Source organism: Anolis sagrei, chromosome X (genome assembly GCF_037176765.1).
Source record: "Anolis sagrei isolate rAnoSag1 chromosome X, rAnoSag1.mat, whole genome shotgun sequence".
Classification (NCBI taxonomy): Eukaryota; Metazoa; Chordata; class Lepidosauria; order Squamata; family Dactyloidae; genus Anolis; species Anolis sagrei.
In genome coordinates, this window is record NC_090034.1 from 62,228,008 (window position 1) to 62,244,291 (window position 16,284).

The 16,284-nt window shown below is 47.5% G+C and overlaps 1 protein-coding gene across 2 annotated transcripts; it reads right to left on the reverse strand.

Annotated features, from left to right (window-relative positions):
• Nucleotides 1-1,815: 1,815 nt before the first annotated feature.
• LOC132780266 (retinal homeobox protein Rx1-like) lies at nt 1,816-14,029 on the reverse strand. Of its 2 annotated transcripts, none has more exons than XM_067473615.1 (3): nt 13,482-14,029; nt 4,593-4,870; nt 1,816-3,733 (listed from the first exon to the last, which is right to left on the reverse strand). In XM_067473615.1, exons 2-3 carry the CDS (start codon nt 4,848-4,850, stop codon nt 3,311-3,313), a joined length of 681 nt encoding a protein of 226 aa, XP_067329716.1. In that variant the 5' UTR covers nt 4,851-4,870; nt 13,482-14,029; the 3' UTR covers nt 1,816-3,310. The 2 variants fall into 2 exon arrangements, with proteins under 2 accessions (XP_067329716.1, XP_060639860.2); XM_060783877.2 differs by having other exon boundaries at nt 13,478-14,029.
• Between the last annotated feature and the right edge of the window lie 2,255 nt (nt 14,030-16,284).

Here is a 16,284-nt window from a genome sequence, read left to right on the forward strand (position 1 = left end):
ACAGTCCATTTATCCCAGAATCTGATCCCAAGTTTTCCATTTAGCCTAGATCAGGGGTCCTCAAACTAAGGCCCGGGGGCCGGATGCGGCCCTCCAAAGTCATTTACCCGGCCCTCGCTCAGGGTCAACCTAAGTCTGAAACGACTTGAAAGCACACAACAACAACAACAATCCTATCTCATCAGCCAAAAGAAGGCCCACACTTCCCATTGAGATACTAATAAGTTTATATTTGTTAAATTGTTCATCATTTTAATTATTGTATTGTTTTTAAGTGATTTTTCCACTACAAATAAGATATGTGGTATGTATAGGAATTCATTCATGTTTTTTTCAAATTATAATCCGGCCCTCCAGCAGTTTGAGGAACTGTGACCTGGCCCTCTGTTTAAAAAGTTTGTGGACCCTTGGCCTAGATTATCTGGCAGTGCGGAGCCCCCGGTGGCGCAGTGGGTTAAAGCACTGAGCTGCTGAGCTTGTTGATCGAAAGGTCGCAGGTTCGATTCCGGGGAGCGGCGTGAGCTTCCGCTGTCAGCCCCAGCTTCTGCCAATCTAGCAGTTCGAAAACATGCAAATGTGAGTAGATCAATAGGTACCGCTCCGGCGGGAAGGTAACAGCGCTCCATGCAGTCATGCCGGCCACATGACCTTGAAGGTGTCTACGGACAACGCCGGCTCTTCGGCTTAGAAATGGAGATGAGCACCACACCCCAGAGTCAGACATGACTGGACTTAATGTCAGGGGACTACCTTTACCTTTTATCTGGCAGTGCGGACTCATATAAGCCACTTTAAAGCAGAAAACCTAGGATCAGATCCTGGGATAAAGGACCCGTCTGGAAGGGCCCTTGTTCGATTTGATGTCCAGTGACCCCTGAACCCTTGGTGTGTATTCTGTCCAAACTTTGACCAACGGACAAGGTTTGGAGGGAAAAGAGATAAGTGTTGTGTCCCCAGGGGCGGCTCAGTCATTACGCAAAGTAAGCATTCGCAGTATAGTTGATTTTGCCCAGGGGCGCTCTTGAGGCACTCTTGGGGGGAAATAGACCTTGACATATTCGAGTTGCAGTTACTGGGATGTAGTTGTAGTTACTGGGATGCCTATGAACCCACCAGGACTTTAAGATCTTCCGGGGAGGCCCTGCTCTCGATCTCGCCTGCTTCTCAAGCACGGCTGGCGGGGACGAGAGATAGGGCCTTCTCAGTGGTGGCTCCTCGGCTGTGGAACGCCCTTCCTACAGACAATAGACTAGCACCATCTCTAATGGTATTCCGTAGGAAAGTGAAGACCTGGCTGTTTGAGCAGGCGTTCGAATAATTAGTGCAATGATTGGTTAATGAACATTGGAACGGAATAATGGATGACGAATCTGGATCGTGCTTTTGATGATGAGACGATAGTGAATAGTGAATGGTTATTGTAGTAATTGTTTGTCAATTATGTAATATGTTAGGTTGTTAACTGTTTTTACACTGTAGCATTGAATTTTTTGCTGTTCTTATTTGTTGTGAACCGCTGTTAGTCGCCTTCGGGCTGAGAACAGCGGTATATAAGTAAAGTAAGTAAGTAAATAAATAAATAGTTCACCTACAATCAAAGAGCATTCTGAACTCCACCAATGATGGAATTGAACCAAATAGGGCACACAGAACTCCCATGACGAACAGAAAATATATATCAATGATTTGGGGGGGGGGGGCACCAAAGAGACAGCCCTAGGTAATTTTCAGCGGTAAGCAAACAGTATTTTGCCCCCCCCCCCCCGCCAATCACTGATATATATTTTCTGTTCGTCGTGGGAGTTCTGTGTGCCATATTTGGTTCAATTCCATCATTGGTGGAGTTCAGAATGCTCTTTGATTGTAGGTGAACTATACATCCCAGTAACTACAACTCGCATATGTCAAGGCCTATTTTCCCCCAAGAGCGCCTCAAGAGCGCCCTTGGGCAAAATCAACTATACTGCAAATGCTTACTTTGCGTAATGGGTTGAGCCGCCCCTGCTTATAAGTACACGAAATGCTTGGCAATGTGGTGATGGGTTTTTTTGGTCATGTCAGGAGCAACTTGAGAAACTGCAAGTCGCTTCTGGTGTGAGAGAATTGGCCGTCTGCAAGGATGTTGCCCAGGGGACGCCCGGATGATTTGATGTTTTTAATCATCCTTGTGGGAGGCTTCTCTCATGTCCCTGCATGAGGAGCTGGAGCTGATAGAGGGAGCTCAACCGCCTCTCCCCGGATTCGAACCTGTGACCTGTCGGTCTTCAGTACTGCCGGCACAGGGGTTTAACCCACTGCGCCACCGGGGGCTCCTGTGGTGATGGGTAAATAGGTCATGACTAGCAGTGGGGTGATGCTGCAGAAGGGATGGAAGGGGTCAGTCTCCCTCCTGGTTCTAAAGGGCAGAGTAATCTGTATGTAAAAACGTAAGGACAGAGGCCTGCAGAGATAGGATGCAGTTGTATTCAGCTGCATAAAAAGAGACTGGTGAATGGGGGGAAATGTATCTGCAATGCTTGACCGTGGATGCTGGTGTGTGGTATCCTGATCTCTCATGAACTCTTGGAATTACCTAGTACTTTGAAGAACCCTGGAACCCGGTGAGCACCTTGGTGAACCCTGTTGCTCTTGTATCCTGTTGTATCTTGAATCCGTAGACTGACTCTTGACTACGTATTTTGGATTTCCCTTGAACTCTGGACCCTCTGGCTGGACCTTTAGAACTACGACTACGCTTTGGCCTCTTGAACCTCAGACATGAATTAGCGAACCCTCAGCACGTGACTCCCAGGCTGCAGCCTTGCCTATGGTGGACTCCTGAACCAGCATTTGTAGCACGCTCCTTGCCTTTGCTTTGTATCTGCAGAGGTGTGCTATCTTTATGTTTTGAGCTTGGACCTTGAAACAGCCAAATGAGTCAGTGCTGCTTTAAGTAAATAGTTTTGAGGAAAAGCCGAGTGTTTGGTTAATCTCGGCCTGCACACCGGCAGAGCCCTGGAACCTGACACTAAGTCATTGGCTCTCTTCAATGTGATGTCCGGTGACATCCGAACCCTTGGTGCAGATTCTGTCCAAACTGCAACCAATGGACTTAAAACTTGGAGGGAAGAGGGCCAAGTCTCGTTTGTTTCAGTGCCTGCCATCTTGGCTCTGTGCGATTGACGCCTCGATACTGATCCCCATTTCAGACTGAGGAAGGGTCCTTTTGCACAAAGAGGAAACTCTTTGTGTCTGGTTTTACCAAGGCCCAAACTGTCCCGGGCCGCCATGGTGGGCAGGGCCTGCCGACCCTTGTCCCCCCGAGTCCTGCTCAGATGGGCTGCCAGGTCTTGTCAATGGTCTGGATGTGCTCCTTGGCCTTGAGGCGCAGGGCGGCGATGCTGGAGCTGCGCTGGTCAGCCTCCTCCAGCGGGAAGGGCGAGCCCCCCACGGCGGTGCAGGGGAAGCCACCCATGCTCTGGGGCAGCGGTTGGGGCCCGTTCAGGAAGGGGAGGGGCCCATAGGCCGGGGAGGGGAGGCCCTGCCCAGGGCCCATGAAGCCCGCCAGGCCGGGGAGGGCACCGCCCGGGGGGCCCGAGGGGGCTGGCATCCAGGGGTCCAGCGGGAGGGGCCCCACTCCTGGGGCCAGCGGGGAGCGCCCGAAGGAGAGCAGCGGTGCCTCATGCAGCCGGGATGCCCCTGACTCCATCTTCTCCTGCCGACGCCATTTGGCCCGACGGTTCTGGAACCACACCTGGGAGTGGAAGGAAGAACAGAAGCGGGTTGGGCAAGGAGGGGTTGGGTTGTGTCCTCTGGCACAATAGAAATGGGGTTGGACTGGATGGCCATCTGTCAAGAGGGATCAGATAGTTTCTTCCTGTTGGTAGAGCACTGGAATATATGGCTAGGAGGGATTGGATGGTGCCCTCTGGCATAAAAGAAATGGGGTTGGACCGAGTGGCCATCTGTTGGGAGGGATTGGGTGGTTTTTTCTTCTTATTATTATTATTATTGGAGCCGGCAGTCATGCCGGCCACATGACCTTGGAGATGTCTACGGACAACGCTGGCTCTTCGGCTTAGAAATGGAGATGAGCACCGCACCCCAGAGTCAGACATGACTGGACTTAATGTCAGGGGACTACCTTTACCTATTATTATTATTATTATTCATCAATAAGGCTCGGAGCAGTTCACAAAATACACATGTAATACATAACATTTAAATCAAGGAAGAATTCAATCAGCAAGGTTCAAATGCCAGCCTGAATAAATAAGTTTTACAATCTCTACGAAAAGATAGTAAACCTGGCAGTAGAGCACTGGACTAGATAGTTGTCTGTTGAGAGGGATTGGATGGCATACTAGAAATGGAGTTAGACCAGGTGGCCAACTCTATGAATCTATTATCAATAGTATTATTAAGCAAGGTGGCCATCTGTTGAGAGGGTTCTGAAATAATATAAATGGGTTTTGACTGGGTGGCCATCTGTCAGGAGGGATCATATAGTATCCTCCTGAGTAACAGAAAAAGGGGTGGACTAGATGGCCTTGGAGGGTCTCTTCCAGTTCTAGGATTCTATGATCATGAGGAGGAGGATTTTGCCTACACACCTGGACGCGGACCTCAGGCAGGTTGACCTTCATGGCCAGCTCCTCGCGGCTGTAGACGTCCGGGTAGTGGGACTTCTCGAAGGCGCGCTCCAGCTCGTGCAGCTGGTAGGTAGTGAAGGTGGTGCGGTTGCGCCGGTGCTTCTTCTTGGGGGGCTCCAGCCCCTCCGCATCTCCCTCAGGGATCCCCTCCGTCACACCCTCCACCTCGCCTTCCTTGCGCAGCGATACCAGCTCCCCCTCACACTTCCCCAGGAACATCCCGGCAATGGCAGCAGAGGCTGTTGGGTGACAGGCAAGGTGGCCATCAGCATCAAGGGCGAGGACCTTTCAGAAGCCTTCGAGCCCACCCCTAGGAGGACCTCCCTAAGGCTAGATGGCCTCGGGATTATTATTATTATTATTACTATTATTATTATTATTATTATTATTATTATTATTATTACTAGCTGTGCCCTGCCACGCGTTGCTGTGGCCTATAGTAAAACTTATCAAAGTTGAGGTAGATATCTGGACTATTATGAAAGAGAGGTCCCTACCTATTCCTTCCCCCTTTTCCTCCCCCTTTCTCTCCTTTCTTCCTTCTCTACCTCTTTCCTTCTTTCACTACTTGGTTTCATCCTTCTCTCTTTCCTTCATTCCCTCCCCCTTTCTTCCTTTGCCTTTCTTCCCTCCCTGTTTGCTTCCTTCTTTCTCTTTTTATTTCCTTTTATTTTACCACCATCATAACAATAACAATAATGCAATACATTGCCTCTGGGACCTGACACCTCTCCCATTCCCCCTAAAAGGGTCTCATAGGAACAATAGCATAATAATAATAATAATAATAATAATAATAATAATAATAATAGAAATAACAACCTTTACCCGCCACATGTTGCTGTGGCCAATCTTCCCTCTTTCTCTCCTTCTTTCCCTCCTTCCTTCCTTCCTTCCCTCCCATCTTTCCTTCTCCTCTTCCTTCTCTACCTCTTTCCTTCCTTCCCCCTTTTTCTTTCTTTTCTGCTGTCTCTCTTTTCTTTCCTTCCATCTTTCCTTTTCTTTCCTTTTCTTCTTCCTTCTTTCTCTAACTTTCCTTCCTTCCCCCTTTTTCTTTACCTCCCTTTCTCTTTCTTCCTTCTTTCCTTTCTTCCTGTCTTTCCTAGATTTTGACAGGGCAGGAAGGGGCGGGGTGGGGTTTGGAGGTGGTGTGAAGTAAAAGGAGGTAAGATTGGGGCGGGGGAGTGATGGAGCATGGGGTTGCGTGTGTGTGTGCGGCGGCGGGGGGAGTGATGGAGCGTGGGGTTGCGTGTGTGTGTGCGGCGGCGGGGGGAGTGATGGAGCGTGGGGTTGCGTGTGTGTGTGCGGCGGCGGGGGGAGTGGGGTTGCGTGTGTGTGTGCGGCGGCGGGGGGAGTGATGGAGCATGGGGTTGCGTGTGTGTGTGCGGCGGCGGGGGGAGTGGGGTTGCGTGTGTGCGTGCGGCGGCGGGGGGAGTGATGGAGCGTGGGGTTGCGTGTGTGTGTGCGGCGGGGGGGAGTGGGGTTGCGTGTGTGCGTGCGGCAGCGGGGGGAGTGATGGAGTGTGGGGTTGCGTGTGTGTGTGCGGCGGCGGGGGGAGTGGGGTTGCGTGTGTGTGTGCGGCAGCGGGGGGAGTGATGGAGTGTGGGGTTGTGTGTGTGTGTGCGGCAGGGGGTGTGTGTGTGCGGGAAGCGGCGCGGCGGGGCTTGAAGTGGGCATGGTTTCCGCAGAGGGAACGTTGGCCGGAAGGCCATGTGTGCGCGCCAGGGAACTTGCGGCTGGGCGCCAATGCGCATGCTCAGTTGTTTTGCTGTTTTGTGAGTGTGTTGTTGTGTTGTTTTTCATTTTGAGTAGATATGTTTGTACCTTGTGGGTTGTGTTATGGGCATGGGAATTTTGGTTAAGTTTCGTTGGGGTTTTTTTTAGTTTTGTTTTTTTGCCGTTTTGAGTGTGTTGTTGTGTTGTTTTTCATTTTGAGTAGATATGTTTGTACCTTGTGGGTTGTGTTATGAGCATGGGAATTTTGGTTAAGTTTCGTTGGGGTTTTTTTGAGTTTTGTTCTTTTGCCGTTTTGTGAGTGTGTTGTTGTGTTGTTTTTCATTTTGAGTAGATATGTTTGTACCTTGTGGGTTGTGTTATGGGCATGGGAATTTTGGTTAAGTTTCGTTGGGGGTTTTTTGAGTTTTGTTTCTCCGTTGGATGCCCCTAACAAATTTATATATATAGATTATTATTATTATTAAACTTTATTTGTACCCCGCTAGCATCTCACGAAGGACTTGATGCGGCTTACAAAGGCCAAGGACTCAATACACAACATAACAATACACCTAAAGCAAATTAAAAACAATTAAAGCATCATTAAACAACAAGAACCACAAGCACTAAACAATACATCAAACAAGATAAAAACTGGGCCGGGCCAGAGTGAGGGGTACAAGATTAAAAAGTGCTGATGTGGCAGGTGATATGTAAGGATTATAAAACAGTGCAATGTGCAGTGAGCGGCAGTCTTAATTCTAATAAAGTGCATCTGGGACTTGGTATTGGAGATTTCCTAATCAGGAAAGGCACATCGGAACAGCCAGGTCTTCAAGTTCTTTCTGAAGACTGCCAATGTAGGGGCCTGTCTAAGATCTTTGGGGAGAGTGTTCCAGAGACGGGGGGCCACCACGGAAAAGGCCCTGTCTCGCGTCCCCACCAAACGTGCTTGCGACGCTGGCGGGATCACGAGCAGGGCCTCTCCAGATGAGCGCAGTGAACGCATGGGTTCATAGACGGAGATGCGGTCACGCAGGTAGGCTGGTCCCAAACCATTCAGGGCTTTGTAGGTAAGCACCTGCACCTTGAATTGGGCTCGGAAGATAAACGGCAGCCAGTGGAGCTCCTTGAACAGAAGGGTTGACCTCTCTCTGTAAGGAGCGCCGGTTAACATCCTGGCCGCTGCTCGTTGGACAAGTTGGAATTTCCGAGCCGTTTTCAAGGGCAGCCCCACGTAGAGTGCATTACATCATTAAACATCATTACATCCAACCTAGAGGTGACCAAGGCATGGACCACTCCGGCCAGATCAGCCTTTGTGAGGTACGGTCGCAGTTGGCGCACGAGTCTTAGTTGTGCAAAGGCCCTCCCAGACACCGCCGACGTCTGAGCCTCAAACGTGGGCGATGAATCCAGGAAGACTCCCAGACTGCGGACCTGTGGTTTCAGGGGGAGTGTAACCCCGTCCAACACAGGTTGCCACCCTATACCCCGATCAGGTTTGCGATCGACCAGGAAGACCTCTGTCTTGTCGGGATTGATCTTCAGCTTGTTCCTCCTCATCCAGATAGACACAGCGGCCAGGCACTCGTCCAGCACCCGAGAGGCCTCCTTGGAATTAGGTGGAAATGAGCAGTAGAGTTGTGTCATCTGCGTAGAGATGGCACCCAACTCCAAAACTCTGGATGACCTCTCCCAGCGGTTTCATGTAGATGTTAAAAAGCATGGGAGACAGAATAGAGCCTTGCGGGACCTCATTTTGGCGTTCCCCCCCCCCTCCCCAAACCAATCATTGATATGGAGCAGGAACGAGAGGGGCTAGGCGAGGCTCAAGGGATCTCATAGAGCAGGAGTTGTCTCCCAAAGTCCATCTAATCCGCCCCTCAAGCTCATCCGGTCCACTCTTCAATGACCACACTGGCCCTCCATAAGACTAGGTGGCCTCGGGATCTCATACAGCCAGAGGAAACCCCAAAGATCATCTGGGAAGGGTCTCATAGAGCTAAAGGGGACTCCAAAGGTCATCTAGCCTGCCCCTAAATGAAGTAGATGGCCTCAGGATCTCACTGAACCAGAGGGTACTCCCAAAGGCCATCTAGCCCACACTTAGGTGGCCCTCCTTAAGACTAGATGGCTTTGGGAACCCATACAACCAGAAGGGAACTCAAAGACCACCCAGTGTCTCATAGAGCCGGAAGGCACCCCCAAAGGTCATCTAGTCTGTCCCTCAATGACCAAGATAACCTTCCATAAGGTTAGATGGCCTCAGGATCTCACAGAGCTAGAGGGAACTCCCTAAGGCCATCTAGTCTACCCCTAGGTGGCTCTCCCTAAGGCTAGATGGCCTCAACATTTCACAGAACCAGAGGGGATCCCAAAGGCCATCTAGTCTGTCCCTCAATGACCAAGGTGGCCCTCCCTAAGACTAGATGGCCTCGAGATCTCATAAAGTCAAAGGTTGTCTTCTGGGAAAGGTCTCATAGTGCAGGAGAGGATTCCAAAGATCATTTAGTCCACCCCTAGGTTGCCTTCTGTAAGACTAGATGGCCTCAGGATCTCATAAAGTTAAATGTCATCTGGGAAGTCTCATAGAGCCAGAGGGGACCCCCAAAAGCCATCTATTCCCTCCCCCCCAGGGGCTCCTCCATAAGACTAGATGGCTTTGGGATCCCATAGAGCCAGAGAAGACCCCCAAAGGTAATGTAGTCTGCCCCCTAAATGAAATAGATGGCCTCAGGATCTCATAGAGCCAGAGGGAACCCCCAAAGGCCATCTAGTTCACCCCTCAATGACCAAAATAAGACAAGATGGCGTCAGGATCTCATAGAATCAGAGGGGACCACCAAGGGCCATTTAGTCTGCCCCTAGGGGGACCTCCCTAAGGCTAGATGGCCTCGGGATCTCATAAAGTTAAAGATTATCATCTGGGAAGGGTCTCATAGAGCTGAAGGAGCTCCCAAAGGCCATCTCGTCTACCCGTAAGAGGACCTCACTAAGACTAGATGGCCTCCGGATCTCATACAGCCAGAGGGACCACGAAAGACCATCTAGCCAACCCCTAGGGAACCTCCCTAAGGCTAGATGGCCTCAGGATCAATGCCATCATCTGGGAAGGGTCTCATAGAGCTAAAGGGAACCCCAAAGATAATCTAACCTGCCCCTAAATGAAGCAGATGGCCTCAGGGACTTCCAAAGGCCATCTAGCCCACCCCAAGGTGGCCCTCACTAAGACTAGATGGCTTTGGAATCCCATACCACCAGAGGGGAACACAAAGGCCACCCAGTGTCTCATAGGACCAGAAGGGACCCCAAAGGTCATCTAGTCTGTCCCTCAACGACCAAGATGACCTTCCATAAAGCAAGAAGGCATCAGGATCTTTTAGAGTCAGAGGGGACTCCCAAAGGCCATATAGTCCACCTGTAGGTGGCCCTCCCTAAGGCTAGATGGTCTTTGGTGTTGCCTCCAATGATCATAGATGACCTTTAATACCAATTCTGTGGTATCCCATAAGGAGGGCAAAGAAGCTGGAGGTGACCCAAAGGTCATCACCCCTAGATGGCCAGGATGAGCCTCCTCAAGACTAGAATAATGGATGACCTTTGGAGTACCTTCCAAATCATCAAGTATTATTATTATTATCATTGTTATGATGAGCCCCACTTCTGGAGGGGTCTCATAAAGCTGGAGGGAACCCCCCAAAGGCCATCTAGTCCACCCATTGATAACTGTACATAAGACTAGATGGCCTGTAAGCAGGGGCGGTTCGTCCATTACGCAAAGTAAGCGGTTGCAGTACATTTTTTTTTGCCAGGGGCGCAGAGGTGCCTCTGTAAATGCCCCTTGACTGCCACTTGAGGAGCGCCTCCTCGGCTCACAACAGCCCTAGCAGTCCGGGGGGAGCCTCGGCTTCCTTGCCTCACTGCCGGGCGATCCTCTTCCCGAAGGGGCCGGGCCCTTGAGCCTCGCCTAGCCCCTCTCGTTCCTGCTCCATATCAATGATTGGTTGGGGGGGGGGGGCAAAGTACTGTTTGCTTACCATTGAAAATTACCTAGGGCCGCCTCTGCCTGTAAGGTCCCTTCAAACTCATAGAACTCATAGGCTTTGAAGGGATCCTAAAGGTTATTTCATCCCATCAACTGAGGTCATCTCATCTCACTGTTTGAAGGAACCCCAAAAGTCATCTATTGTTAGTCTTATAGATGTTGAATAGGACTGCAAAGGCCATCTAGTTGCATAGACTTTGAGGCTCCCAAAAGCCATCTACTCTTACGGAATTGGAAGAGCTTCCGTGCCCGCCTTGTAGAGTCTCATAGAGTTGGAGAGGACCCCAAAGGCCATCTATGTTTATGTCCTTTGGGATCCCTTCAAAGCCTATGGGACTAGATGCCCTTTGAGGTCCATTTTATTTGAGATGAAATGGCCTTTGGAGTCGCCCTTTAAACTATATACGATGAGATGGCTTTTGGGGATCCGGCTATGGCGCAAGGTGGCCTTTGGGAGTCCCTTCCAATAATCAGTGGTGACTTTCAAGCCCTAGAAGGTCCTTTGGTTCGATTTCTTCCCTTTTTCCTCTTAGGAATCGTTCCTCGTCATCTCCCAAGTTCCCTGGGGAGGTAGGGTGGGTTTTAAATAAAATATATTATTATTATTATTATTATTATTATTATTATTATTATTATTATTATATCATGCATTATATTATTATAATATAATTTATCATTATTTATTATCTCATGTACAGAGATCTGGTGGGAAGCTCACAATCAATGCATTTATTTGGGATATATATTCCTCCTTCCCCTCCCTTTTCCCCTCCTTCTTCTTCCCTTCTTCCCTCGACCATCCGTCTTTGCAGATTTCTTCTGATTTATTTCCTTCCCTTTCCTCCCCCCCCCCCCCCCCCGGCTTTAAGGTCTTAAGCTCAAAGATTGGGAGGGCAAGCAAGCAATCTTCGGAGGGATTTGGTCATCTGCCTCCGATGCCGCTTTCGCCTTTAAAAATGCCCATATATATATATATAGCCAAAACCCAAAGCAACAGGTTCCTAGCACCACTTTGGACAGAAAGATCAATTCATATATTTATTATAAATATGAATATATTAATATTCCGCACGGCACCCTCTTCCTGACCTTGTTTCCGCCTCTATTAAGCTCATATTATAATTGATATTATAGTTGATAATAATAATAATAATAATAATAATAATAATTGTTATTATAACAGCCAAGACCACTCCATGTTTTGCACTTGTTGCAAAGCGCATGCTGAGCTTTTCCAGGAACATAAATATATCTGTATTCAATAGTGTGGAACTATTTATTATTATCATTATTTATTTATTTATTTATTTTTATCCCACTTGTCCATGGGTGGGACTCTATTAATGATACAATATGTGTGTAAGTATAGCTATATATACATTATATACACTCTCTCTCTCTCTCTCTCTCTCTATATATATATGCAATAGTCTGGAACTATTTATTATTATCGTTATTTATGTATTTATTTATTTTTATCCCACTTGTTCATGGGTGGGACTCTATTAATGATACAATATGTGTGTAAGTATAGCTATATATACATTATATATACACACACTCTCTCTCTCTCTCTATATATATATATATATATATATATGCAATAGTCTGGAACTATTTATTATTATCGTTATTTATTTATTTATTTTTATCCCACTTGTTCATGGGTGGGACTCTATTAACTATACAATATGTGTGTAAGTATAGCTATATATACATTATATACTCTCTCTCTCTCTCTCTCTCTCTACACATATATATGTATATGTATTATTATTTATATGCTACTTTTTCTTATTTAAAAGAGACACAAAGCGGCTAACAAGGCTACAAACAATATATATGTATGTGTGTGTGTGTGTAATTTATCACCTAAGGCATCTAAACACTAAAACAGAATTGAATATAGGCTACGTTTGTACAATTTATAAACATAATATGTACACACACATATAGATATATAAATGTAATGTTCGCTTTTGGGATTAACATCACCCAAAAACCACTGGACGAATTGACACCAACTTTGTACACCATACACCTATCAGGCCAACAAGTGACCATCACTCATAAAAACACTGAAAAACACAGCGAAAGGGACTTAAAAAGCCAAAAAATAAAAATACATTACAACACATGCGCAAAACCACATCTATACACATATGCACAAATATATACACACATATATACACACACAAAACACATATATACAGACTGGGCCACAGCAACGCATGGCAGGGGACAGCTATATATATGTTGTCTGTAGTTTAACTGTACATATACAGGCTGTATATATGCACACACATATAATGCAATATATATACATACATACATACACACACATTTATGTATGTAGTGTATGTGTGTATATATATGGGGAACATATACACATATTCACACACACACGTGCACAGATTGTAATGTGTGTATATGTATACATATATACAAACATACTTATATGCTGTAATATAACTACATTTATACGCACACACACACATATATTTGCATATGTCTATATATGTTTATGTAAATAAAAATATAGTATAATGTGTGTATGCATACACACATATACTGTAATATATTTACATGCATATTTAGGGTTTTGTTGCTTATACAATTGAACACACATCTATATATTCGTGTGTGCATGTATATATGTGTGTATGTACACACACATATATACATGCACATGTGTATATATAGATGTGTGTTTCAGCGTGTTCAATTGTCTAAGCAACAAAACCGTTTCAGCCTTGTAGCGAGACTTTTAAAGCTTGCTGGCTTTAATCGATTTATAATATGGAATTGGATCGGAGCTGATGTTACCTCTGACCCCCAATACCGTCCCAAATGGCATCTCTAATGGGTCTATCAATAATGTGGAAATATCCAGGGACCCTTGTTGGCAAATGGAAGGAGGCCCAACTGTTGCATGTTGGCGGCAAGCTTCTCTCGGGCTGGTGGCCCTCAAGAGAGGTGCTCCACGGGGGTGCCCGGTGGTGCAGGTGGGATCGGGGGCCCGGGGCCGGGAAAGGGTCCGGGAAGGGAGGGAAGAGTCCCCAGAGTAGGGGCCTTTGGTTACCTGCCTGAGGGGATGGCGGGTCCCAGCGTCCCCTCTGCCTGCCTGGCTGCTGGCTGTGCTCCGACCGCAAGCACAGAAGTCTTTATTTAGTCTTGCAGATGTCACCGGACCCTGAAGATTGGAAACGAGTCCAAGGGATTAAGACGAAGGAGGTTATTAATTGGAGGCCTTCCCCTTTAAGAGTGATTGACAGTGACTTTCGGGATCAGTAATTGCTCTAAGTGGGAGAGGGAGGCAAGGAGGCACCGGTGGGTCAGTTGTGGTCCGAGTGAGTGAGTGGGGGGCCCTCCCCTAATCCCCTCATTATGGTGGGCAGGCACCACCGTCTTTGTCTCACAGCCAAAAGGACACCCGGGAAGGGGAGGAAGGCTCAAGGGGGGGCCACACTGGGGTTGGAATGGGGCCAGAGGGGCCAAAGAGCAGCCCCAAGGTGGGTTTCAGCCGAACTATAGAACCGAAGTTTCATTTTGATCAGTATATGGACCCCAAGTTGGGTTCAGAGCAAGGCCAAAGGGTCAAGAGAGTGACCCCAAGATGGGTTTCAGCCAAAAGAGTGACCCCAAGTTAGGCTCAGAGTAGAGCCAAAAGGTCAAAAGAGTGACCCCGAGGTGGGCTTTGGCCAAACTATAGACCCCAAGGTGGGTTTCAGCCAAAAGAGCAAGCTCAACTTGGGTTCAGAGTAGGTCCAAATAGTCAAAATAGTGACCCCGAGTTGGGTTTCAAACAAAGGGTTGACTTCAGGTTGGGTTTTCAAAAAGAGTGACCCCAAAGTTAGGCTCAGAGTGGATCAAAGGGCCAAAAGAGTGACTCCAAGTTAGGTGCTTGGCCAAAATGTAGGCCAAAGTTGAGTTTTGGCCAAAAAAGTGACCCCAAGTTAGGTTCCAAGTAAGGCCAAAGGGCCAAAAGAGCGACCCCTAGATGGGTTTTAGCCAAAAGAGTGACCCCAAGTAAGGTTTGGAATTTGGGCCAAAGGACCAAAAGAGTGGTTTTGGCCAAAATAACTTGGGTTTTGGGCAAAATAATGATCCTGAGTTGGGCTTTGGCCAAAAGAATTACCCGAAGTAAAGTTTGGAGTAGAACCAAAGGGTCAAAAGAGTGACTCCGAGGTGGGTTTTGGCCAAAAGAGTGACCCAAGTAAGTTTCGGAGTAGGGCCAAAGGGTCAAGAGAATGAAGATGGGTTTTGACCAAATGAGTGATTCCAAGTTGGGTTCTGAGTGGGTTAAAAGGGCCGAAAAAGTAACCCCGAGTTTGGTTTTGGCCAAAAGAGTGACCCCAGGTTAGGTACAGAATAGGGCAAAATGTCAAAAGAGCAACCCCATGATGGGTTTTAGTTAAAAGAGTGACACCAAGATGGGTTTTTGTTTAAAATGTAGACCCTGAGTTGAGTTTGGGTCAAAATATGGACCCCAAGTTAGGCTTGGAGTAGATCCAACGGGTCAAATGAGTGACCCTGAGTTGTTTTTGGCCAAAAGTGTGACCTCAAGTTGGGTTCAGAGTGTGTTCAAACGGACCAAGTGGGGTTTTGGCCAAAATATGGACCTCACCTTGGGTTTTGAGTAAAGTGTAGACCCTGATTTGGCTTTTGGCCAAACTGTAGACTTGAGTTGGTTTTGTCCAAAAAGTGACCCCAAGTTAGGTTTGGAGTAAGACCCAAGGGTCAAATGAGTGACTGTGAGTTGGGGTTTTGGGCAACATTAGACCCTGAGATGAGTTTGGACACAAATATAGATGCCAAGGTGGGTTTGGGCCAAAATACAGGCCCTGGGTTGGGTTTTGGTCAAAAGAGTGACCCCAAGTAAGGCTCAGAGTGGATCCAAAGGGCCAAAAGAGTGACCCCAAGGAAGGTTTTGGCCAAACTGTAGACATAAGTTGAGTTTTGATCGAAAGAGTGACCCCAAGTTAGGCTCAGAGTGAGTCCAAAGGGCCAAAATAGTAACCCTGAGTTGGGTTTTGGCTGAAAGAGTGACCCCAAGTTAAGTTTGAACCCAAGTATGGATCCTGAGTTGGGTTTTGGCCAAAATATGGACCCAACGTTGGGTTCAAGGTAGTTCCAAAAGTAGGGCCAGAAGAGTGTTCTCAATTCAGAAGTGGCTTCAGTGGATGAAACGTGGGCCATCCCCAAGTTGCCTTCAGCAGTGACTCCAAAGGGTTCCCATGTGGCCCTTTCCTATTATTATTATTATTAGTAGTAGTATTATTAGTATTATTAACTAGCTTGGGGACCCAGCACTGTCTGGCTTATTTAAGCAAGACATTGTTTGTCAGCACTCCAAGTTTAGTCTAGATCCAATGCTGACTGGGTTCAGTGGGTGCAGGTGAACTATAGCTCCCATCTACAAGTCCCATTGTCCATGGTCCATCCTCCTCCAAACCACACCAAAATATAGAATGAGTCATGGGGGCTCTGGGTGCACAAGTTAGGTCTTGATAAGTCATTGGTGTGGTCACAATGGTCTCAGGAAGTGAGTGAAGCTACTGCAAGTCCCATAATCCTGGATTCATGGGCCCACAAACCCCACCCGTAGAGTGAGTCATGGGTGCTCTGTGTGCCAAGTTTGCTCTTGATCAGTCATTGATGTGGGTTGCAGTGGTCTCAGGAAGTGAGTGATGACTTCAAGTCCCATCATCCAGGGTCAAAATTCCAAACTGCAACAGGATGAAGAGTGGGCCATGGTGGCTCTATGTGCTCTTGATCCATCATTTGTGGTGGACTCAGTGGTCTCAGGAAGTAAGTGACAGTACTGCAAGTCCCCTTGCCCATGATCCATCCTCCTCCAAGCCGCACCAAGATGTAGAGTTGGTCATG